The sequence below is a fragment of the Peromyscus maniculatus genome, chromosome 3 (assembly GCF_049852395.1).
Source record: "Peromyscus maniculatus bairdii isolate BWxNUB_F1_BW_parent chromosome 3, HU_Pman_BW_mat_3.1, whole genome shotgun sequence".
NCBI lineage: Eukaryota > Metazoa > Chordata > Mammalia > Rodentia > Cricetidae > Peromyscus > Peromyscus maniculatus.
This window is the reverse complement of record NC_134854.1, coordinates 153,179,347-153,206,211: the sequence shown is the minus strand read 5'-3', so window position 1 is coordinate 153,206,211 and position 26,865 is coordinate 153,179,347. Positions and strand designations below refer to the sequence as shown.

Sequence of the window (26,865 nt, the reverse complement as noted above, 5' to 3'; positions counted from 1 at the left end):
CACTGAGGGCAGGTCCTGGTCCCACTGCCTGGATGCCTCCCAAACAGATCAAGCTAATCAACTGTCTCACTTATCCAGAGGGCCTGATCCAGTTGAGGGCTCCTCAGCTATTGTTTAATAGTTCATGTGTTTCCATTCGTTTGGCTATTTGTCCCTGTGCTTTATCCAACCTTGGTCTCAACAATTCTCACTCATACCCTCCTCTTTCTCACCAATTGGACTCCTGGAGTTCCACCTAGGGCCTGGCCGTGGATCTCTGCATCCAGTTCCCTCAGTCATTGGATGGGGTTTCTAGCACACCAATTAGGGTGTTTGGCCATCCTATCACCAGAGTAGATCAGTTCGGGCTGTCTCTCGACCATTGCCAGTAATCTATTGTGAGGATATCTTTGAGGATTTCTGTGGGCCTCTCTAGCTCTTTGCTTCTTCCTATTCTCATGTGGTTTTCATTTATCGTGGTCTTTTATTCCTTGTTCTCCCTCTCTGTTCTTGATCCAGCTGGGATCTCCCGCTCCCCTAAGCTCTCTTTCCCTCGACTCTTGCCCTTCATTACCTCCACCCGTGTCCATGTTGTTCATGTAGATCTCATCCATTTCTCTGTCATTGGGTGATCCCTGTGTCTTTCCTGGGGTCCTGTTTTCTAGGTAGCCTCCCTGGAGTTGTGAGTAGCAGTCTAGTCATCTTTGTTTTTCATCTAATATCCTCCTATGAGTGAGTACATACCATTTTAACCATTTAAGAGTATAACTCTGGCACTGAATAAATTTACAGTCCTGTGGAAACACTGATTCTTTCTAAGTTGTTATGGGCATTCTGAGTAGAAGAGTCACTCATATCTTGGTTGGATCAGAACTGGCTGATTCTGTGTCTCAGGGAGCTGCTGAGAATACAGGGGGATGGATTGGTTTGGGGTAGGGAATGGGTCTTGTAGATTGTAGGGTCCAATAGGGAGTGCTGGGGGGGGAGCCTGTCCCCAATTCTTCCTTGCTTATCTGCAACTGGGGCAATTATGGGTGGGAGTGGGGGGCACAGGTTGTTCCTCAGAGCCTAGGTCCTAGAGGCAGGACTCTCTGGGTGGGAAAAGAAACACTCACTTCTTGGTTCAGTCAGAGCTGGTGGATTCTGTTGTTCCCATTAACTCTTGATATCATCTATTTATTTGCGTTTCTCCTAGACACTTGTGGTGAAAATCATTCTCTTCAGAACAGTTATGCAAATTTGTAATATCATGAACTACTGTGACTCTTTCAGACTAGTCACAAGGTGCAATAGAAAGGCAACATCCTTTTCTTAAGAATCCTGAATTCATGTTTTCACTTGAAATATCAAAGGCATTAGGAGCTGAATCAAATACACCGTATATTTGTAACATCACCCCTTCTGGCTCAACCAGAGGAGAGTCAGCAGGGAAAGCCTTCCCTGTGTAGTAGCTATTCTATCAGTACCTCTGAGAAAGTGAAACAAGAGGCAGACAGCAATATGATTTGTATGAGGAGAGCAGGTAGCACATATGCCCCTGGGGTCATGCCCAGAATTGTGCCCCAAACTATTCATCAGCCTTGCCAAAAATGGGTTAAATTCTCCTGGGCCATTGCCTCCACAACAACCTTTTTTGTATTATTTTCAGGCCTTGTCCCCTGAAGAAGTCACATGGCTCCCAGCACCCAGTGGCCTAAGACTTAAGGAAGGAAGTGGGTAGAAACTAAGGTCATCTTTATTAGACTGATCATTCTTTGAGTGCATTCTTTGAGAGTCAAATCTCTGTGCAATCCACACTTCCTTTAAAAACCTCCTCAATCAAACTGCAGAGGCAATCATGCATTACTCCTCCAGTCAAGGAAATGGTCATTTTTGTTGAGTCTCTTGCTCAAACTGTTCTACTCATTTCATAGGCTTTTAATGGCACTTTCTTGTTCATATGTTAAGGTACTGTCTCCTAATTTACAGTAGACCCTCCCTTATATCACACAGAGAGCTATTTCCTGTCTCATTTGCATATTTAAATGATGAAATACAATGTTAGTTTTTGTATTTTAAATCTTGTTATTTTATGTATTTATATATAAATGACACTCATTTCATAATTCAGCTTATTAAATACAAAATAGTCTCAAAGGGATAAGTAAAATCCATGGAACAAAGACTTCAATTTGCATATTAATGAATTGTGAGAAGATATTTAGTCCGTACACATTCTGTAGACTAGCTAAATCTTACAGAGGCCACAGGAATGAATACTATAATGACATTTCTCATTTTACCACCACACATTCCTGAGGCACTCTGTAGTCTTTATTTAAGGAGAGAAGATGAAAATCACTTCTATACCAAGTAACCACTACTTGCAACAATTCTGCAGCTGGTAGCCTACAACAGGTACAGCAGAAGCAGTCTTGGAAGTTGGCAGATATGCTGAGTGTGGCAGAAGGCATCCTCCTTTTTGTTGCCACTACTGAGGCTGTGCTGGTAGTTTTAAGGAATGCATTTATTGTACTTGTGAACTGCATAGCCTGGTTCAGGAACAAGAAGCTCTCTAAGATTGGCTTCATTCTCACTGGTTTGATGATTTCCAAGATATTTCTTTATCATATGGATAATAACTTTAGGTGAATGTGCAAAGGTTTACTTTCAGAATATTCTTATGTCTAGCAATCTAAGTGAATGTATCAGTTACATATGGGTAATTATTAACCACCTGAGCATCTGATTTGACACTAGCCTCAACATCTTCTATTTGCTGAAGATAGCGAATTTTTTCCACTACATATGTCTCTGGTTAAAGAGGAGAGCTGATAAAGTTTTTGTCTTTCTAATGGGGTACTTAATTATAATATTGTTAGCTTTTTTTCCACTAGCTGGGAAGGTGATTAAAGATGTTAAAATGCATCATAGCATCCCAACCTGGCTGATACACCTGGAGAAAAGTGAGTTATTTACAGACTATGTTAAACATCTTTGAAACCTTCCACAACTGTTGTGACTGTTGTAGTGAGAACAAACATCTGAGCCAAGACTTACCCAGTGAGATCCATTTGACTTCCTGACGCATTGACACCCATTCTCCAGGAAGAACCAAAAGGTGGGGGGGGCAGTCAGAAATGTATAATGAACCTTGACATTTAGAACATGGAAGTGAGGAGCCAAAGGGCTGCTTTTGTGTGTTTGTAGTTTTAGTTCTTACATACTTACTTTTACTTTTCCAGTTTAAATATGGAAGTTCTAGTTATAGTAGATGTCTGGTGCAGTAGGAATGGCAATTAGAATAGACAAGTCTGTGGAAAATAGCTGAGGAAACAAGGCTGTCTGAAAAGAAGAGACCAGAACACTGTTGAAACTGGTTTTTATGTGTGTCAAAAACAGTGATTTCAGATTAAGCCAAGTTGTGAAACAAAGAGATCTGAGGAAAAGATTCTGCTAGAGTACATCCAAAGACCACAGTCTACTTCTGACCAAAGAACAAAAGAATGAACCAGGAGTAGAATCTATGCAGTACAGCATTCTTCCTTAGGGTTTCATCACGGTTTCATGGTGGGAGGCATGGTAATGCATCAATCCTTATATACTCAGACTTATTAAAATTAAAATATTTATATTTATTAGTCCATTGGTAATGTCATGTTTATAATGTTTTGGAATTTCAAAATTGTATGCATATTTTACCAGTTTTCTTTTTTTTTCTCAAGAGTATTTAGTTACTCACTATCCAGATAGCAGATCCTATTTTAACTCCTAAGTCTTTACTGTTCCCAAGTGACAGTGAAAAAAAAAAGAAATACTGCAGTGCCTTGGCAAAATGTTCTTATAAAGAATATACATACAGTGTCATTATATAAGCATACCTCATCTGACTTAACTAAAATGTTCTTATTCTCCATTTCTACCACATTGATCCTCTCCAATAAGGATTTATAATTTATATATTTCCTTGCAAGTTGACAAGCCTAGCTTGAAGAGTGACTTTTGCCTTGAAAAGTCTATTTTCTTTATGAATTAGTACTAGTTGAGTATCTTAAGTTTTTATTGAACTTGAGCCAATAAAGACCACACAAGCCATCCACCTATGACAGAATAGACACAAGTGTATAAAATAAACTAGAACACACAAGGCACATTCCTGGAGATGACGCCCTTTATTGGAGTGAAATGGATCAATTTTTGCTTTAAGACCAATGGCGAGTTAACACTGCTTTGTTAAGTTTTTCAACAAGCATGCCTCCTGTTGCTATTTTGTAGGGTTTTTACAAAGGTTATAAATGCTTGATATTTCTCACTGATAATTGATCACAGCAATAAAATACTTTATAACAATGCATCTATGGTCCCCCGACTTCCCTTCTGGACCAGAGGTGAGTATCCGGCTCCAACCCGGACCCCATCCCTGGGAACCAGTCACTCCGGGAAGACCTGCCCAACTTCGCCACAGGCTCTGGCCAGGGGGCGGGTCCCCTTCTAGCCCCACCGGGAGGGATCCCCTTCTCCAAGCCCCCCGACAGCTCCTGCAATCCCCGTGCCCTGCCCCCAAGCCCATCTGCCCAAGACCCCAGCCACTTCCTGAGACTTAGAGACCGGCCCCCAGCTCCCATCCTGCCCCGACTTCCCTTCTGGACCAGAGAGTTGGACAAGAGAACTCCCTTTTGGACAAGAGAGAGAGACTTCCTGAATCTGTCAGCTCTTTCTGAAACAAGTACACTGATAAGACCAAGAAGGAACCACGAGGAGATGGGCAGACATCAAGGCAGAAGTACATACAACAAAATGAAGAGCAATACAGCATCACCAGAACCTAGCCCCCCTCCAACATCTAGACCTGAACACCAAAAATTGGAAGAAGCAGAAGAAAGTAGCCTTATGAGTAACTTCATGAAGAAGGTGGAGGCTTGTGTAGAGGAAAAGACAAGAAAATTGGAAGAACGCTGTAAACAACTAGAGGAAAGGGCAAACAAATTAGAAGAAAACAATAAAGCCCTCCAAGAAAACAATAAAGCCCTCCAAGAAAACAATAAACTCCTGGAAGAAAACAATAAAGTCCTGCAAGAAAACAATAAAGCAATGAAAGAAAATCATGAAAAAGTAATGAAACAAACAAAGGAAACAGTCCAAGAACTGAAAAGGGAAATTGAAAAAATAAAGAAGACACAAACAGAGGGAATGCTGAAAATAGAAAACCTGAGTAAAAGATCGGGAACTTCAGATGCAAGTATAACCAACAGAATGCAAGAGATGGAAGAGAGGATTTCTAGCATTGAAGACACAGTAGAAGAAATAGTTTCATCAGTCGAAGGAAACACTAAAGCCAACAAAGTCATGAACCAAAATGTCCAAGAAATTTGGGACACCATGAAAAGACCAAACCTATGAATTATAGGGATAGAAGAAGGTGAAGAATACCAACTCAAAGGCACAGAAAATATATTCAACAAAATTATAGAAGAAAACTTTCCCAACTTAAAGAAGGAAATGCCTATGAAGATACAAGAAGCCTATAGAACACCAAACAGACTAGACCCCAAAAAAAAATCCCCTCGACACATAATAATTAAGCAACTAAATGTACAGAATAAAGAAAGAATATTAAGAGCAGCCAAGGAAAAAGGCCAAGTGACCTATAAAGGTAAACCCATCAGAATAACACCCGACTTCTCAATGGAGACTTTGAAAGCCAGAAGGACCTGGACAGATGTAATACAGACACTAAGAGACCATGGATGTCAGCCCAGACTAATATACCCAGCAAAACTTTCAATCATCATAGACGGAAGGAACAAGACATTCGAAGACAAAGCCAGATTTAAACAATACCTATCCACAAACCCAGCCCTACAGAAAGCACTAGAAGGAAAATTCCAACCGAGGGAAGTCAGATACACACTCGAAAACACAGGCAATAGATAAAGCCACAACAGTAAACCCCAAAGAAGAGAAGTACACACACACTACCACCAGAAATAACAGGGATGAAGAATCACTGGTCATTAATATCCCTTAATATCAACGGACTTAATTCACCTATAAAAAGACATAGACTTACAGAATGGATACGAAAGCAGGACCCATCTTTCTGCTGCATACAAGAAACACATCTCAAATTCAAAGACAGATACTACCTAAGAATAAAAGGCTGGGAAAAGACTTTTCAATCAAATGGTCTTAAGAAACAGGCAGGGGTAGCCATCCTGATATCCAACAAAATAGACTTCAAACTAAAATCAATCAAAAGAGATCAAGAAGGACATTACATCCTCATCACAGGAAAGATCGACCAAGATGAAGTTTCAATTCTGAACATATATGCCCCAAACACAAGGGCACCCACATATGTAAAAGAAACATTACTAAAGCTTAAACCACATATAAAACCCCACACATTAATAGTGGGAGATCTCAACACCCCACTTTCACCACTGGACAGATCTCCCAAATTGAAACTTAACAGAGAAATAAAGGACTTAACTGATGTCATAACCCAATTGGACCTAATAGATATCTACAGAACATTCCATCCTAACAAGAAAGAATATACCTTCTTCTCAGCACCCCATGGAACTTTCTCTAAAATTTACTACATACTTGGCCACAAAGCAAATCTCAACAGATACAAAACAATCAGAATAACCTCCTGTGTTCTATCAGACCACCATGGTTTAAAGCTAGATTTCAACAACAACAAAAACTACAGAAAACCTACAATCTCATGGAAACTGAATAATGCTCAACTAAATCACCAATGGGTTAAGGAAGAAATAAAGAAAGAAATTAAAGACTTCCTAGAGATCAATGAAAATGAAGACACCACATACCCAAACTTATGGGACACTATGAAAGCAGTGTTAAGAGGGAAATTCATAGCACTAAATGCCCACATAAAGAAGTTGGAGAAATCCCACACTAGTGACTTAACGGCACACCTGAAAGCTCTAGAACAAGAAGAAGCAAAGTCTCCCAGGAAGAATAGACGGCAGGAAATTATCAAAGTGAGAGGTGAAATTAATAAATTAGAAACTAAGAGAATAATACAAAAAATTAATGAAACAAAGAGTTGGTTCTTTGAGAAAATCAACAAGATAGACAAGCCCTTATCCAAACTAACCAAAAGACAGAGAGAGAGAATCCAAATCAACAAAATCAGAAATGAAAAGGGGGACAAAACAACAGACATTGAGGAAATCCAGAGAATTATAAGGTCATATTTCAAAAAACTCTACTCCACAAAACTGGAAAACCTAAAAGAAATGGACATTTTTCTGGATAGATACCACATACCTAAGTTAAATCAAGACCAGATAAACTATTTAAATAGTCCAATAACCCCTAAGGAAATAGAAACAGTCATTAAAGGTCTCCCAACCAAAAAAAGCCCAGGACCAGATGGTTTCAGTGCAGAATTCTACCAGATCTTCAAAGAAGAGTTAATACCAATACTCTCTAAATTGTTCCACATAATAGAAACAGAAGGAACATTACCAAACTCCTTATATGAGGCTACAATTACCCTGATTCTTAAACCAAACAAGGATGCAACAAAGAAAGAGAACTACAGACCAATCTCCCTCATGAACATTGGTGCAAAAATACTCAATAAAATACTGGCAAACAGACTCCAAGAACACATAAGAACAATTATCCACCATGATCAAGTAGGCTTCATCCCAGGGATGCAAGGGTGGTTCAACATAAGAAAGTCCATCAATGTAATACACCATATAAACAAACTCAAAGAAAAAAACCACATGATCATCTCACTAGATGCAGAAAAGGCATTTGACAAAATCCAACACCCCTTCATGACAAAAGTCTTGGAGCGATTAGGAATACAGGGAACATACCTAAACATAATAAAGACAATATATAGCAAACCAACAGCCAACATCAAATTAAATGGAGAGAAACTCAAAGCAATTCCACTAAAATCAGGAACGAGGCAAGGCTGTCCACTCTCCCCATACTTATTCAATATAGTACTTGAAGTTCTAGCCAGAGCAATAAGACAATATAAGGAGATTAAGGGGATTCGAATTGGAAAGGAAGAAGTCAAGCTTTCCCTATTTGCAGATGACATGATAGTATACTTGAGTGACCCCAAAGATTCCACCCAGGAATTGATAAAGCTTATAAACACCTTCAGCAACATAGCAGGATACAAGATCAACTCAAAAAAATCAGTAGCCCTCCTATATACAATGGACAAAGAAGCTGAGAAGGCAATTAGAGATACATCACCCTTTACAATACCCAAAAATGACATAAAATACCTTGGGGTAACACTAACCAAGCAAGTGAAGGACCTATATGACAAGAACTTTAAGTCCCTGAAAAAAGAAATTGAAGAAGATGTCAGAAAATGAAAAGATCTCCCATGCTCATGGATAGGCAGGGTTAACATAGTAAAAATGGCAATCTTACCAAAAGCAATCTACAGATTCAATGCAATCCCCATCAAAATACCAACACAATTCTTCACAAACCTGGAAAGAATAATACTCAACTTCATATGGAAAAACAAAAAACCCAGGAGAGCTAAAAGAAACCTGTACAATAAAACAACTTCTGGAGGCATCACAATTCCTGACTTCAAGCTCTACTATAGAGTTACAGTAATAAAAACAGCTTGGTATTGGCATAAAAACCGACATGTGGACCAATGGAATCGAACTGAAGACCCTGACATTAACCCACATACCTATGGACATATAATTTTTGACAAAGAAGCCAAAAGTGTACAATGGAAAAAAGAAAGAATCTTCAACAAATGGTGCTGGCATAACTGGATATCAACGTGTAGAAGGCTGCAAATAGATCCATATCTGTCACCGTGCACAAATCTTAAGTCCAAGTGGATCAAAGACCTCAACATAAATCCAGCTACTCTGAACCTGCTAGAAGAGAAAGTAGGAAATAGTCTTGAATGCATTGGCATAGGAAATCACTTCCTAAATATAACACCAGTAGCGCAGACACTGAGACAAACAATCAATCAATGGGACCTCTTGAAACTGAGAAGCTTTTGTAGAGCAAAGGATACGGTCAACAAGGCAAAGCGACAGCCTACAGAATGGGAAAAGATCTTCACCAACCCCACATGTGACAGAGGACTGATATCCAGAATATATAAGGAACTCAAGAAATTAGACATCAAAACGACCAACAGTCCAATTGAGAAATGGGCTTTAGAATTAAACAGAGATTTCTGAACAGAGGAAACCCAAATGGCTGAAAAACATTTAAGGAATTGCTCAACATCCCTAATCATCTAGGAAATGCAAATCAAAACAACTCTGAGATACCACCTTACGCCTGTCAGAGTGGCTAAGATCAAAAACACTGAAGACACTTTATGCTGGAGAGGATGTGGAACTAGGGGAACTCTCCTCCACCGCTGGTGGGAATGCAAGCTTGTACAACCACTCTGGAAATCAATATGGCGCTTTCTTAGAAAATTGGGAATCAATCTCCCCCAAGATCCAGCTATACCACTCCTGGGCATATACCCAAAAAATGCTCAATCATACCACAAGAGCACTTGCTCAGCTATGTTCATATCAGCATTGTTTGTAATAGCCTAAACCTGGAAACAACCTAGATGCCCTTCAACTGAAGAATGGATAAATAAATTGTGGCACATATACACAATGGAATACTACTCAGCAGAGAAAAACAATGACATCATACGGTTTGCAGGCAAATGGATGGATCTAGAAAAAATCATCCTGAGTGAGGTAACCCAGACTCAGAAAGACAAATATGGTATGTACTCACTCATAGGAAGATGCTAGATGTGGAACAAGGATGACTGGACTGCTACTCACATCACCAGTGAGGCTACCTGGAAAACGGGACCCCAAAAAAAGACACGGAAAAATGGACGAGATCTACATGAACAGTCTTGTCATGAGTGGGAACAATGAAGGGCGATGGTCGAGGGAAAGAGAGTGGGAGATCCTAGCTGGATCAAGAAAAGAGAGGGAGAACAAGGAATAGGAGACCATGGTAAATGAAGACCACATGAGAAGGGGAGGAAGCAGAGAGCTAGGGAGGCCCACCGAGATCCACAAAGATACCCCCGCAAAAGACTGCTGGCAATGGTCGCGAGACGGCAGGAACTGACCTACTCTGGTGATGGGATGGCCAGACACCCTGATAGTGGTGCCATAAACCCCATCCAAGGACTGAGGAATCTGAATGCAGACATCCACGACTGGGCTCCTGGTGGAGCACTGGGAGTCTAATTAGTGAGAAAGAAGAGGGTTTATATGAGCGAGAATTGTTGAAGCCAAGGTTGGATAAAGCACCAGGACAAATAACCAAATGAATGGAAGCACAGGATCTATGAACCAAAGGCTGAGGGGCCCCCAACTGGATCAGGCCCCCTGAATGCGTGAGACAGTCATTTGGCTTGATCTGTTTGGGAGGCAGCTGTGCATTGGTGCCGGGTCCTGGGCTCGTTGCATGAGTTGGCTGTTTGAATCCTGGGACTTATGCAGGGACACTTGGCTCGGTCTGGGAGTGGGGGAATGGACCTGCCTGGACTGAGTCTACCAGGTCGACCCCGGTCCTCGGGGGAGACCTTGATCTGGAGGAGGTGGGAATGGGGGGTGGGTTTGGGGGAGGGGGGGCGAGATGGGGAGAACAGGGGAATCTGTGGCTATTATGTTGAACTGAATGGTGTTGTAAAATAATAATATAAAAAAAAAGAATGCATCTATGATTAAACAGAATGCCTCTTTTAAAACCACGGGTATTTTAAATAAATAATGACATACTTCAAAGTGTTAGCAAAATGAGAATAAACTAAAAACAACACTGTAAGTACAATGAAATAATAGACTGATTTAAAAATTAATAAGCTTGTACTAGTAGAACATTTCAAAGAATCAATGAAACAAAGAGTTATTTCTTTGAAAACATGAAAAATATTGACAAAAGCTTAGACAAACAAAATTAGAGAAGACACAAATTAACAAAACAAAATACAATAAGGGAGACATTGTAACAGATACCAATGAAATTTGTAGTATTGTTGGGCATGTTTTGAAAAACTATACTCTAATAAACTAGAAATACAAAGTGAATGAATGTTTCTAAACACACATGACCTAACCAAATTAGATCAAGGGAATATAAAACATTTAAACAAGTCTATAACAAGCAATGAGATTAAAGCAATAAAGAGGCCTCGTGACTAACAACAGATTAGACCAGATATATTCACTGTAGGAGTCTATAAGACATTTAAGTGAATTATAATACTCCTTAAGCTATTCCATAAAACAAAAATAAGAATAATGTTACCAAACTCATTTTATATAGCCAGTATTACACAAGTACCAAAACAGAACAAGAACACAACAAAGATGGAAATTTGAAAGTTGATATCTCTGGTGAATGAGAATGTTAAAACTCTCAATAAAATAATTGCAATTTGAATTCAATAGCATTTCTTAAAAGGTCATTTTCCACGATGAAGCTGACTTCACCCAAGGATACAAAGATGAATCAACACACACAGAACAGTTTAAGTAATACAGCACATAGAATAAAGCACACATTCAAATAAAGTTTGAATGAGAAATGTTCCCTATGAGCTTAGATATTGTAACACTTGGTCCCTAGTTAGTGACACTGCTTCTGAGGGCAGGGAGTAGGTGGTACAGCCTTGCTGGCATAATTATGTCACTGAGAGTGGGTTTGAGATTATACAGACTCACCCTACTTCCAGTTTGCTCTCTCTGAGTCATGCTTGCAATTAAGATGTGATTACTCAGCATCCTGCTCCTACCACTATGCCTAACACTTGCTGCCATGCCTATCCACTATGATGGACTCTTACCCTGTACAACTGAAAGCCAAAATAAACCCTTCCTTCCTTAAGTTTCTTTGGTGATGGGATTTTATTACAGCAAAAGAAAGTAACTAATACAGCAGAGAAATCACATAATCATAGCAGTAGTTATAGAAATGACTTTTGACAAAGTACAACATTCCTTCATAATAAAAACCCTGGGCCCCCGAGGCCTTGGCTGGGGCTCCGCGGCCTCATCCTCCGGGCTGCTGGCTGCCTCCGCTGCTGCCCACCTCCTCCGTCCGGGGAGAGACCGCGGGGCCCGAGGGGCGGCGGCGGCGGCGGCGGCGCGATGGAGCCCGGGTCGGGCGGCCGAGGCGCCGCGCGCGGGCAGCGGCCCCCGAGCGCCGCGCAGCCCCGCGAGCAGGGGCGGAAGCTGGAGCAGGAGAAGCTGTCCGGGGTGGTGAAGAAGTACCGCGAAGTGGGAGACTTTGATAAGATCTGGAGAGAACACTGTGAAGACGCTGAAACACTTTGTGAATATGCTGTTGCAATGAAAAATTTGGCAGATAATCACTGGGCAAAAACTTGTGAGGGTGAAGGTCGCATTGAATGGTGTTGTAGTATATGCAGAGAGTATTTCCAGAATGGTGGGAAGAGAAAAGCACTTGAGAAAGATGAGAAAAGAGCTGTACTCGCCACTAAGACCACTCCAGCCTTAAACGTGCTCGAGTCATCGAAACTTGAAGGTCGTTTAACAAACCTCAGCTTTACAAGCCCTGAATTTATTACCGAGTTGCTTCAAGCCTCTGAAAAGATCAGATTGCTTGATGTTGGCAGCTGCTTTAATCCGTTTCTGAAGTTTGAAGAATTTCTAACCGTTGGCATAGATATTGTACCTGCTGTAGAGAGTGTGTACAAGTGTGACTTCCTGAACTTGCAGCTTCAGCAGCCACTCCAGCTTGCACAAGACGCTATAGATGCTTTTCTGAAGCAGCTGAAAAATCCTATCGATTCTCTTCCTGGAGAACTTTTCCATGTGGTTGTTTTCTCTCTCCTCCTGTCCTATTTTCCGTCACCCTACCAGCGATGGATTTGCTGCAAGAAAGCCCATGAGCTCTTAGTGCTGAATGGCTTATTGCTCATCATCACCCCTGATTCCTCCCATCAGAACCGGCATGCTATGATGATGAAGAGCTGGAAGATTGCTATAGAATCCCTGGGCTTTAAGCGCTTCAAGTATTCAAAATTTTCTCATATGCATCTCATGGCTTTTAGGAAAACCTCCCTTAAAACCACCAGTGACTTGGTTAGTAGGAACTATCCAGGGATGTTATATATTCCTCAAGATTTCAACAGTGTAGAAGATGAGGAGTATTCTAATCCTTCTTGCTATGTTCGATCAGATGTAGAAGATGAACAACTAGCATATGGTTTCACAGAGCTCCCTGATGCTCCTTATGACTCAGATTCTGGAGAAAGTCAAGCCAGCTCTATTCCATTCTATGAGCTAGAGGATCCCATCTTACTTTTAAGTTAATATGAAAGCAAAAAGCCCTTCTTTCTATTCCAGACTCCTAAACTAACTGCTTACACTAATCAGAATACTAACGTGAACTCAGTATTTAAAGCCTGGTTTGCAGAGAAGAAATGCAAACGTTTACAGAGTTTGCTATTTTTTTCTACTTCTGGATTTCAAAATTTATTCTTATATAGGAAGCTTAAAGTTTCATGCAGAGTGACTTTGTCTTAGCAGAAACCACTGTTCCTTTAGCATTTTGCATTAAGATTTTAAAAGGTACCTCTTTTCTCTATAGTGCTGTTGTGAAGTCTAATTTACTGTGCATTTTCCTTTTTAGTCCAGTGTTGACTTTACACCATTGTCTTGAGGAACCTTAAGATGTGTAGAAAGCTGTAGATTGCACTTTGATGACTCACAAGTTAAATATTTCACACATAGGTTGGTTTAGTTGTTCATGGTACACTTTTCTTTTAAATTGTTACCTATTACAGAAAACATTTTCTACTCAGTTTCATCTACTGATACAGTGTTTCTAATCTTTTTGAAATTGGTGACAACTCTTAATATTAAGCTCATTTGAAAACATTAGACATTGGAAGAGACGTTTCCCGAAGTATGTTCTAATTTCATTAACACAGCACAGCAAATACCATTGCCAAAGTAATATTTCCATGACTTTCTTACTGATTTAGGCTTTGGTGTTCAGTCTGTTTTACCTGTGAAAGTTCATTTTTATTTTTTAAAACTCAGAGTACATTTATAAAATGTTCTGTTTAAGCAAGGAGCAATGTTTAATACTCAACACTGACTGAGACCACCTTTGTGAAAGGGTTTGCACTTAGAAGAGTATATTCTATTGAGACCAGCTCTGATAGGGTCCTACCTGTCCATTAAGGCACTGCTGCACTACAAGTTTGGAATTACATGAACGTTTTTGAAATTAACCCTCTACTGATAATCTCGTAGAATGGTCTTGACCTTTTAATATCCTAATTTCTTTCTAAGCCCTAGCAGATAATTTTCTGTGACTATATAAACAATTAGTTGGCTGTGGGAAATTTCCCTTTCCACATTGATAAATGCCTTTCTGTGTTTCTGAATCAGAAGCAAATGATTAACAAGAAATATATGTCCAAACAAGACAAGTTTAAACAGTTAAAAACATATAGTCCACATTGTCTTGTCAGCCAGCAATTGTCATGTAAACTATCATTTTTAAGAGTGCCACTGTGTGGATTTTTTTCAAGTGGTTATTACATTAAAATTACCTCATACTGAGGTTTTTGCACTGAAATATAACAGTTTCAGATTTCATGGTTAATGGTGTGTGTGTGGGTGTGTGGGTGTGTGTGTATGTGCGCACAAGCGTGTGTGCCTGCGCACACGTGTGCATGTGTGTATTTTTAAAAGGAAACTTGCATTTTCAGTAGTTAATCCTAAATTTCATAAACTGCACTTCTTTACTCTGGTAAACTGATGTTTTTGTGCTTATTGTGAATTGCTATAGTTAACTTTGAATGTCAAATTTTATTTAGAAATACATAAACTTACCCTTTAAGATAGGTTCATTGTGTATATCCAATATTTCAAGTTCAGTTTCACATGCTAAATTAATGAAAGTGACATGATTATAACTAATTTTAGAAAGGTCAGTTGTGTAAATGCAATAAACATTGGTTATTCAAATATGCCATAAGTAACTTGAAATTTTTCATTTGCTTTCAATAGCATACAGTTCTATAATTATTAGGGTTAATATTTCTTTTCATTTAGGCACTACAGGACAATATCTTAGAGCTCCCTCAAAAGAAAAGACAAAGAATGAAAACGCACTGTATTCAGGATAAAACAAAACTATGTTTTGGTAGCATCCCTCTTACCATATTCTCTTGTTTTATTTACTAATTACAATTCTAAGAGAAAACAAAACAATACACCAAATGAAATTGCTTTGAAAGTAAATGAAACAGTGCTTTGGAAAGTTGATCTAGGTATGACCTACAGCAAAATATGTTGGTGCTATACATTCTTCTGATTGTTTACTGATGTTGAGTCTGCTTTTTCCAAGGTGTGCATGATGTATTTTAAGTAGTACTTAAAAATATCTCTTTATAAGAACTACTACCACTTAGTATAAATATGTTTGATTTTATATCATTTGTTACTGTAAACTCAGCTTACTCAAATTAGAACTTACGCCAATACGTATTCCACAAGGCCAGTTGAGGGTGTAAGTGCTGAAACATGAGCAGTCACTGGGTTGGGGCCAGATTATATAAGTAGTGACCAGTGAAGTTAGTAGGGCCTCTCAGTATTGTATGGGTACGTTAAAAATGGTTTCATTTGGATATAAATAATTTAAGGGACTTCCCGTCACATTTACAGCAATCCCTCCAAAATAATCCGTTATTTCAAAAACAGACGATAATCATGTGGTTGGTTGGGCTCATCGGGATTGTGAACAGATCATGTGCTTTTATCATAGTTGCAAAGTGGTTGGAGATAGTATACCTGAAAATGTACGTCCGTGTTTGTTGTATTTTTTCACATTTTGTGAACAAAGCACATTTATTAAAAAAAATTTAAATTTTCTAAAAAAAAAAAAAAACCCTGAAAAAATAAGAATAGGAGAAATATACCTTAACATATTAAAGATTATATATGAGATATATGCCAATACTATACTAAGTGAGGAATAACTCAAAGCATTTCTACTTTTGGGAACAAGACAACGGTTTTCACTTTTCTCACTCAGTGCAGTGTGTGAAGTCCTAGCTAGAGCAATAAGATAATAGAAATAAAAGACTACAAATATAAAAGGGAAAAGTCAAATTACCCTTTTGGAGAAGACATTATCCTACAATTCAAAGATGCTAATGATTCCACAAAACAAAACAAAACAAAACAAACAAACAAAACCATTAGAACTAAGAAACACTTCTAGGAAAATAGCAGAATACAAAATCAACACACAAAATCCAGTTGCTTTCTTATTACCAGTAACAAGCATAATGAGAAATAGATCAGGAGAAAAAAATCTCATTCATAATACCTAGGAACAATCATGACCAAAGATGTAAAAAACATCTACAATAAAGATTTTTAATATTAAAGAAATCAAAGATGACACTAGGACATGGAAAGACTCATGCTTGTGGACTGGCAGAATTAATACTCTAAAAAATGCCTATATTACAGAAAAGGACCTGTAGGTTCAATGAAAATTCACTAAAATTACAGTGACTTTCTTCATAGAACCAGGAAAATTACTAAAATTATATGGAGACTCACAAGATCCCAATGGCCAAAGCAACCCTAAGTATAAATAACCATGCTATATGGATCATAATACCTAATCTCAAATTCTACTATGAAGCCACTGTAACAAAGTAACACGGTGCTGGCACAAAAGCATGCTTGCAGATCAACTGAATAGAATATATAATGCAGAACTAAAGCTACACAGATGCAGCCACTTATTCCTTGACAAAGTTGTCAACACATATTTGGTGGGACAACCTCTCTAATAAATAACATTGGGAAAATATATCCGCATATGAAAGAATGAAAATAGATCCATACCTCACATTATTCACAAAAATCAATCAAAATTGATCAAGGACATTAATGTAAAATGTGAAACTTTAAATCTGGTAGAGACAACCAGGAAAAATATTTCAAGAGATAGGTACAGGCAGAAATTTTCTGAAAAAGTCTGTACTAGCACAGGAAATAACTCCATCCCCTACTCCAAAAACAAAAAAATGGCAAGTAAGATTGCATGAAATTAAAAAGCCTCTGCACAGCAAAGGGGGCAGGTAACTGAGTGAAGAGATGGCCAGAAGAATGAAAGAAAAATCATTGCTATCTGTGTGTGTGTGTGTGTGTGTGTGTGTGTGTGTGTGTGTTCATGTATTTGTGAGAGAAAAAGAAGGGAGACGGAGAAAGGGGATTAATAATACCTATAATGTAAAAAAAATTAAGTAAATGTGAAAAATCAAGCAACCCAATGAAGAGAGATGCTAATGAAACAGTTCTCAAAAGAAAGAAATCAAATGTTCAATAAACATTTGAAAGATTGTTCAGCACAGTTAGCAATCAAGTAAATGTAAATTAAAATTTACACTGATTTAAGGTAGTCCCATCTGTTGATACTTGTCACTAGTTCCTGTTAGTTAGAAAGTTCTCGCCAGTGTCTTGAAGAGTGTGTTTTTTGTCCAGAAGTTTCTGTATTTCAGGCTTTAAATTGAGGCCTTTAGTCTGTTTCAAATTGAATTTTGTACAAGGTGGAGAACATAAATGTGATTTCATTCTTCTGCAGGTGGATGTCTGGTTTTGCCAGCATTTGGTGCACAGGTAATCTTTTGTCCAGTGTATGTTTTGCAGCCTTTGTCAAAAATAAGGGGGACATACCTTTGTCTGCTTACCTTCAGGTCCCCTATTTTGCCATTGCCCTACCTGTCTGCTTGGATGCTAGCACCAGGCTGTTTTCATCATTATAGCTCTATAGTATAATTTAAAGTCAACTATTGTGATACCTCCAGATATGTTCTTACTCTTTGGGATCACTTTAGCTATTTGTGATTTTTGTGATTCCATAGAATTCTTGATTTTTTTTCCTAGATCTATGAAATATCTCTGAATTTTAACAGGTACTGCATTAAATCTGCAGATAAATTTTGATAGAGTAGCCACTTTCATAATATTAATTGTGCTAATCCATGAACAAGTTTCCATAATCTAATATATTCTTTACTTTCCTTTTCCAATGGTTTGGAATCTTTATTGTAAACATCTTTCTCCTCTGTCATTAAGAGAGTTTCTAACTCACTCTGGTTGGAATAGCTATCATCATCAGGAAAGTAAATGAATATGAGTGCTGATGAAGGTGCAGGGGAAAGAAAACATTTATAAAATGCTAGAGGGAACGAAATTAGTCCACCCTCCATAGAAGTCAATATAGTAGTTCCTCAAAATGTAGCTACAGATATTGCTGAAGTCACCATAAGATTTGTTGACAGAGCCTAGAGAAGTGAAATTGGGACTGATCTGGAAGTTTTAACCCTGTTGGCTTAGCTTTCATAGTGCCAGATGGCACTATGAAGCCTACTGCATGAGAGTTGTTATCAATCATTTTGTTCAACGATGTACTCTGCATGCTACACTATAGAACTGCAAGGTCACGTGTATACACTGGTATAACAGTGGCAAACTTGTTATGGGAATAACCAGCTCCTTTCTGTTTTGACCTCCTCCACATCAAGGAATCCATATCTGATACCTCAAACCAAATTAAAAGCCCAGGGATACACTGTGACACCCTTTCAGAGAGAGATGGGTAGAGATATAGATGGAAATTTTAAAACTGAACAATCTGCCTGCATAATATCATACTAATGGTTAATCTAATGTATATAGGCCCCTTATTACACATTATGCCTTGTGCTAACCCCTTCTCATACCTTGTGCTAGCCCCTTCTCATAGACTCTATTTCAGTGTTACTGCTTTTGCTTTTCCTATTTAACATCATGGAAACTGTGGCACAGAATGAGCCAATAACCTTGCTAAGGAGTGTATACCATGAATACATGTGTCTATATTATCTCATATGCTAGGTGTGAATGCAAGTAATTGGCTAATGATTGGCCCATTACAGATGTACATGTATATGTGTATTCCTCTGCATATTTCTTCATATCCCATTCATGTAGGTGTGATCTTAGTTATGTGTGCAAATATATGTGCATGTGTAAGATGCATGTAGGTATGTTCTTGAGTATATGTGTGTGGATGTTAGAAGATTAGGTTCTCAAGCCCTAAGGTCCTTTAATTCTTGTGTGCCATTTTTTCTTCAAATAACTGTTTCTCCACACAAGTACTCACCATCATTAACCCTGATTAGCTTCCAGGTTAAATGACATTTTATACATTCAGGGTGGTAATGGTATAGACCAAACATCTGTCTTTCTGAGCCTGATCACTCCCCTATTAGATGGAGTGCAACAATTATAATTATGCCTATTTTAAAGTATTTGAAAGGGTTCAGTATTTTATCCTAAATAAAGTGCCATCTAATAAAAAAAAGTGGGTAATAGAATGACTGTGTGACCAACTTATACAATTTCTGGGCATCTATCTTAAGAATTCTAAATTAACATGTCACAGAGATATTTGTACATCATGTTTATTGTACCACTAGTCACAAACATCAAGTTATGAAATCAGCCTATGCATCTTCAATAGATAAATGGATAAACCAAGTATGATGTGTATACACAATGGAGTTTGATTGAGCCACAATAAAAAAAAATGCAGTTATGTCATTTGCAAAATTATGGATGCAAAATGGAAATACATAATATCATTAAGTGAAATAACTCAGACTGAGAAAGAAAAATATTGCATGTTTTCTCTCATTTGTGAATCCTAGGTGTTGTAGTGGCATAAATACATAATAGTAGGGGCAACAGAGGGAAAGGAATGTGACCACCAGAAAGAGAGAGGTGGGGGGATATGAAATGTTCAAAACAATGCAAGTATGATATTTGAATGAAATTGTCTTTGCGAAACCATTACTATACCAAATAAATATATGCCAATAAAAATTTGTAAAATATTTTTTAAGTTGTGAAATTTATCCTATCTGCAGCTAGATTTCAATTTTAAAATAACCAGTTTAACAGAGTAAGTGGTTGTATTCAAAAGTTACTTCCATATACTATTTTAATAATGTAAATTGTGGTCCTTTTTTTCACTTTCTTGTTTATTTTTTCTGAATGGGTGTGGAGTTTTCAGGGGTTTGTGGGCTTTATTTTTATTTGTAAACTCTCACTGTATTACCTAGACTGGTCTGGGTCCTCTAGGCTTCAAATTATTCCCATGCATCAGTCTCCCAAGGAGTTAGAGGCATAGGCAGATGCCACTGTGCCCAAGCTAATGATGAGTTACTATGGAAAGAGATGAAATGCAATGCTGATTTTGTCAGTTTGGATCCTGTCCATGTATGTCTGATATCTTCATCCCATCGTTCACTTTATCAAATGCAAAACAGTGTCTGAGGGACAAACAAAATCCATGAAACAGAAACTTTAATTTGCTTATTTGCACACTACAAGCAGACATTAGTCTGCACACATTCTGTAGACACACTGTCTTAGAGAACAGGAGGGAACTTCATAAAGACATTTCTGATTCCACTACAAGGCATTCTTGAGCCACTCCAAAGTCTTTAAGGAAGAAAAGCATCACTTGTCTGTCAAACTGCCATTATAAGCAACATACTGCAGCAGGTAAAAGAAAAAATCTAAAATAGTTGCAACAGGAGCATCCCTGCGGGTCTATAGAGATGCTGACTGTAGTAGAAGGCATCCTCCTTTGTTTTGCAACAAGTGAGTCAGTGCTGGGAGTTCTAGGGAATGGGTTTATCCTGCGTGAGACCTGCGTTGACTATGTCAGGCAGAAGAAGTGCTCCAAGATTGGCTTTATTCTCGCTGGCTTGGCTATCTCAAGAATCTGTGTCATAGGTGTAATCATCTCTGATGGATATTTAAAATTACTTTCTCCGCATATGGTTGCCTCTGATGTCCACTTTACAGGTGTTTCTTATCTGTGGATAATTGTCAATCACATGAGTACATGGTTTGCCACCAGCCTCAACCTCTTCTATCTGCTGAAGATAGCAAATTTTTCTCACTACATCTTTCTCTGCTTGAAGAGAAGAATCAACACAATGTTTACCCTTCTTCTGGGATGCTTGTTTATATCGTGGTCGATTTCTTTTCCACAAATAATGAAGATGTTTAATGATAAATTGCAACACAGAAATACATCCTGGAAGTCACACATCTATAAAAGTGAGTTCATTATAAACCATATTTTTCTCAACCTTGGAATCTTTTTCTTCTTTATGATGACAATCGTTATATGCTTCCTGTTAATTATTTCACTTTGGAGACACAACAGGCAGATGAAGTTGAATGTCACAGGACTCAATAACCTTAACACAGGAGTTCATGTGAAAGCCATCAAAGTTTTAATTTCTTTTATTATCCTGTTTCTCTTGCATTTCATAGGTATTGTCGTAGAAACTTTGAGCTTTTTCAGATCACAAAATAAATTGATGCTTATTTTGGGTTTGACAATTGCATGCATGTATCCTTGCTGTCACTCATTTATCCTAATTCTAGCAAACAGCCAGCTGAAGCAAGCTTCTTTGAGGGCATTGAAGCAATTAAAGTGCTATGAGAAAGGCAAGGATGTCAGATCAACAGGGAAGACTTGCAGAGAAATGAATGGTCACAGAGAATAGCCTGGTGTGGAGATCTCTGAAGAGAGTTTCCCACCATGTTCTAGCATTGATTTAAAAAAAATAAAATAAAATAAAATAAAATAAAATAAAACAAAATAAAATAAAATAAAATAAAAACTTGTTATTGGACATTATGAAAATCTTTTTTTTTTTTGTCTTGGAACTGGTGAGATGGCTCCGTATTTAAGAGCTCATACAGACCTCTTTTTGTTGTTGTTTTGGTTTGTTTGTTTGTTTTGGTTTTGGAGTTTTGAGACCCAATTTCTCTGTGTAGCTCTGGCTGTCCTGGAACTTGCACTGTAGACCAGGCTGGCCTGGACCTCAGAGATCTGCCTGCCTCTGTCTCCCCAGTACTGGGATTAAAATCATATGCCATCACACCTGGCCCCTCAATTGTTTTTTAACATATCTCAAAAAACCCTCATTCTTTGGTGGACTTTTAATTCCACGTGCATATTTAGTGACTTAATCAATCTCCTGACTCTGCCCCTTCTTCCTACACATTTCCCAAAGGAAAAATGTTGGACAGGAAATTATTCCATATAAAGTTCTTCAGCATGAGGTTAAATACCTGAAACAAGGCTTTGCATTAGGATCATCTGACTTCCATGGACCATGGACACCCTTTCTCCAGGAAGACCCAGGAAAAAGCAAAGCCAGACAGTCAAGTGCAATCTTGACATTTAGAATGTGAAACTAGGGAAAGCACTGGGTATTTTTTGTGTGTGAACACAATTTTACTTCTTACAAAGATACTTTTACTTTCACTGTTTAATTTCCCCAAATCTTCCCTACTGGCAGAAAATTTGATGTAGCCTCAAAGATCTTAATGGCAAATAGATGAAACTCTATGAAAAACAGCCAGGGAGAGAATTTATTTGAAGGAGAGGAGAGCAGAACACCATTCTTCAGAGGCCATGATTTCAGATAATGAAGTGAATGGATGAAGTTAAGGAAAGGTTCTGCTGGAGCCGATGTTAAGAACTCATTATTGTTTTTGACCAAGAGACACATGACTGAACTCAGGTAGAATTTGCTTATAGTATGAAATTTTCTACCTTATGTTTACACACACACACACACACACACACACACACACACACACACACACACACATGCAAACACACACATTCATGCACTCACGGCTACATTTCAAATGCAGATTTTTAAGTGAATTTTTATGTCCAAACCAGCAACACATCAGTGGCTTATTTAGTTCATTTACAAATGTGTGTGGACCTTACACTTACAGAATGGCGGCTGAACACTTCTACATATAAAGTCTTAATTTGTTTTCTGTCTGAAGTTTTGATACCAATGTTTTTATGTTTTGTCTAATATGTTGGAATGGACAAATATTATACTATGCTTTTTAATTTTTTATGCATATGGGTGTTTGCTTGCATGGATGTCTGAGTACCACATGTGTCTCAGGTACCCACAGAGGCCAGAAGAGGCTGCTGGATGTCCTGGCACTGAACTAAGTTATAAATGGTTGTGAGCCACCATGTGGGTGCTGGAACTGAACCCAGGTCTCTGTAAGAGCAGCAAGCCCTCTAAAGCACAGAACTATCTGTTCAGCAGTAGAGCAACTTTTTAAATCTTGAAGTTCATTGCACATTTTTAATTAATTTACCAGATCAGTTAAAAATGTATAATACTCTCTGGACAGCTGTGTTCTGAAAATTAATTATATTAGCATATAATTGATTCATTTTCCTATTTTAAAAATATTTATAAACATTTTCACTTATGTTATGTTGCTTGTATTTAGTTTGACTTGTGTTCCACTGTTTCAAATAAATATAAAATGACTATTATAAGGCATGAATACTATACACAATATGTATGTATGTATGTATATATATGTATATGATTTTTTATTAGAAAAGTCTCACTCTTTAGCCTAGGTTTGCATCAAACTAACAGTGAACCTCCTACTGCAGTCTCCCAACTTGAGGTATCACCCCAACCAAAAAAAAAAAAAAGAAAAGAAAAGAAAACTTTCTTTAAACAATAATTTCATAGATATTGAAATTATAGTGTTGAATGAGGCTACAGTGTAATGAATAACACATTCTAGCAAGAAAAAATAATGAACAATAACTAAAATATTTGTACTTATATTTCTAGGCTAAAAAAATCTAATTGGTGCTTCACAAATGAATGGCTAGGTCCTTGTGGGAGAGAATGTTCTCTGAATTTAAGATGGTTTTGACTCAAGCTGAGTAAGGCTGAGGAGTAGAGTCGAAAACAGGAGGAATTCTGGGTGGGGAAAGAGCTTGTACACAGAAGGTGCTGAAGACATTGCAGGAAAAGAATGTGCAGGGTGACCAAGTGCATACCAACCAGAATTTAAATTATTTTAAGAGAAATTCTCATTGGGAGGAATTCAGTAAATTTCTTATAGAACTGATAACTTTCTGTCTCCAGAAAGAGTGAAGAAATATTTTAAGTGGGAATAACTACCCATCATCATCCAGTCTTACTACTTCTGTGCTGTCTTGGTTACAAAAGCACTCTTTAAAAATACATGCATATTCAATACTGAGTTTGGGGTTTTAGCAACCAGCACAAACATTTTTGTGATCATTTATCTGCATTCTTATCTTTATTGATGTTAGGACTATCATAATGCTTTCCTTTATTATTTTATGGTTTAATGGTCTGCCATAAATGTGCTGTTGTTCTTGTTTCTCTTAATTTGCTATCTAGAAAATATTTTATGAAGTTTGGTGAAAACAGTTTGTAATTTACATGAATTCAAAATTAGGTTATTTTGTGTTTCCTCTTCTTGCTATTTTTGTCAATATTAGTTTAGTTTTAATTGTGCCTGATCCTTTTATGGCAATGTTCCATTTTTATATAAAATGATAATTTCATTGAGCATGAGATTATAAAATGAAAAGATATGAAATAGATTATTGATTATGATTATCTATACTTTCAATCATTAATTAACTGTACTATATTTTCAGACAGATAAATACATCAGCAAGTATATATACAGAGAGAGAATGAAAGGGAGGAGTATTTTTATTAAATTTATAAGTAACTTTATCTGTAAATAATGAAATACATGATGTTTTGTTTTCTTGTTTAATCCTTTATAAATTGCTAAATTTTCTATGTACTGTTCATGTCCATAGAAAACAGATAAATGTTATGAAATATGAAAAAAAAGTGTGCTTGAGGTTCTTTATTACACTGGGGGAAGAGTCTTCACTGTGTCTTCACGGATGCTAATCACTGTCTTTCCAGGCCTGATCAGTTGCTTTGCTGTTCTCGCTGGCATGGTTCTGGTGGTCTAGTCTTAATGTAGTTTCTTCCTTCTTGAGACAGGGTATTATGTGGCCTCAAACTTGTTGTGTAGCTGAGGATGGTTTTGAACTTCCAAGCCTGGTTCTTCTGCTTCTTGAACACGAAGATTATAAGGAACGCACCACCAAGCCTGATTTTATTCGGCACTGGGGATCAAACCCAGGCATTTGTGCATGCTAGGCAAGCATCCCACTACCTAAACTAAATACCTACCTGTCCTGTATTTTGTGGTTCTATTTTGAAACCACTTCTATTAGAAATTTGTCTGTGGGAGTCTGAAGTTCAAGTTTTCAGTGTGTTCTGCCAACAAGGATTTGATTTCACATATTAACAATATCTAAAGACATGACCCATCTTGGAATTTGGAATTCAACAAGGTCTCACTGTATAGTCCAGGCTAGCGTCAAACTCTAGAAATCTTATCGGCTTAGCCTCCCGGGTATTAGGTTTACAAGCATTTCCCATGACACTCAAGCTAGACATCACTAAAACTAAAATTTCCAGCTTGTAAAATTTGATGCAATGCAGTCACAAATTTTAGTCCCATGCACACATATGCAAGACTGTTATTAAAACCTCTCAGGGGCAGAGACAAGCAGACGCAGGTAGGCCTGTGGTAGCGGCCCGCAGAGGTAGACGAGTCCGGCGGCAGCGGCCGACAGGGACATTTAGGCCTGGCGGCAGCTGGCAAACACATTCAGGCCCAGCGGCGGACCACAGAGGTGGACAGGCCCTACGGTGGAGATAAGCAGACGGAGGTGGACGGGCCCAGTGGAGGCGGTCGACAGAGACATTCAGGCCCGGCAGTGGTCCACAGAAGTAGACAGGCCACGCGGTGGAGACAGGCGGATGCAGGTCGGCGACTCGCGGAGGTGGAAGGGCCCGGTGGCAGCAGCCGACAGGGACATACAGGCCCGGTGGCAGTTCGCAGAGGTGGATGGGCCCGGCAGTGGTGATAGATGGAGGTAGGTAGGCCCGCAGTGGCAGCCGGCAGAGACATACAGGCCCGTTGGCCGCCCGCAGAGGCAGACAGACCCAGCCGCAGCTGACAGGGACATACAGGCCCGGCAGCTGAGACAAGCAGACACAGGTGCGCCTGTGGCTGCGGGCCACAGGGGTGGACAGGCCCGGGGATGGAGAGGGGCGGACTCAGCTTGGAGTGGGGACGCCCCTGGCCCCAACACCTGGGGAGGAGGCTACCTCCATGGGTCGGAACCAGGGCAAGTCTGGGCACTCCGTCTGGGGACAACCCAGGGCCCAACTGCTGATCCTGTGAAACCCAACAACTTGGAGGTGTTGGTGAGACTACCCTGCTCAGCTGAAACCCATCTGGGAGAGGATTCAGATGCCTACAGTTTGAAGTCTGAAGAAACAAGATCAGCTGAGGAGTTGACAAATGAACAAAACGTGACCTGGGAACACAGAAGAAGGCGCTACCCAGCCACTAAACCAGATCACCAGAATCATAAGTATATAATTCACCGACTGAAATCAGCTGTCCCTGAAAAAACAGCCCAATAGCACCAATTTAACCAAGAACCCCTACTAAACCAAGACTAAAAATTAGAACAAGAAAGGCACTCTCAGACACAGACATCACCTGCACCGCACAGAGGAAAAGATGAGTAGACACCAGTGCAAAAATACAGGCAACAACATAAAGACCTATATGGCAACATCAGAACCTAGTGACTCTACACCTGCAAGACCTAAACATACCATGACAGAAGAAACAGAAGAGATCAACCCTAAAAATGACTTTAAGAAGATGATAGAGGCCCTTAAAGAAGAAATAAATCATTCCCTCAATGAGGAAATAAAAACTTTCCTTAAAGAGGAAATGAAAAACTACCTTAAAGAGGAAATAAAAACTTTCCTTAAAGAGGAAATGAAAAACTCTCTTAAAGAGGAAATAAAAACTTCCCTTAAAGAGGAAA

General features: G+C 38.7%; 1 protein-coding gene and 2 pseudogenes across 1 annotated transcript; all 3 read left to right on the top strand.

Annotated features, from left to right (window-relative positions):
• The first annotated feature begins 2,409 nt into the window (after nt 1-2,409).
• LOC143272250 (taste receptor type 2 member 104-like) lies at nt 2,410-2,959 on the top strand (annotated as a pseudogene).
• Nucleotides 2,960-12,057: 9,098 nt separating this feature from the next.
• LOC143272542 (S-adenosylmethionine sensor upstream of mTORC1 pseudogene) lies at nt 12,058-14,619 on the top strand (annotated as a pseudogene).
• Nucleotides 14,620-20,644: 6,025 nt separating this feature from the next.
• Nucleotides 20,645-21,607, top strand: LOC143272249 (taste receptor type 2 member 106-like). Its single transcript, XM_076566117.1, has one exon. The coding sequence runs from the start codon at nt 20,645-20,647 to the stop codon at nt 21,605-21,607; it is 963 nt and encodes a 320-aa protein (XP_076422232.1).
• Nucleotides 21,608-26,865: the final 5,258 nt, after the last annotated feature.

Coding starts and splice junctions, on each gene's coding strand:
- LOC143272249 (XM_076566117.1), top strand. CDS start 20,645: ATGCTGACTGTAGTAGAAGGCATCCTCCTTTGTTTTGCAACAAGTGAG.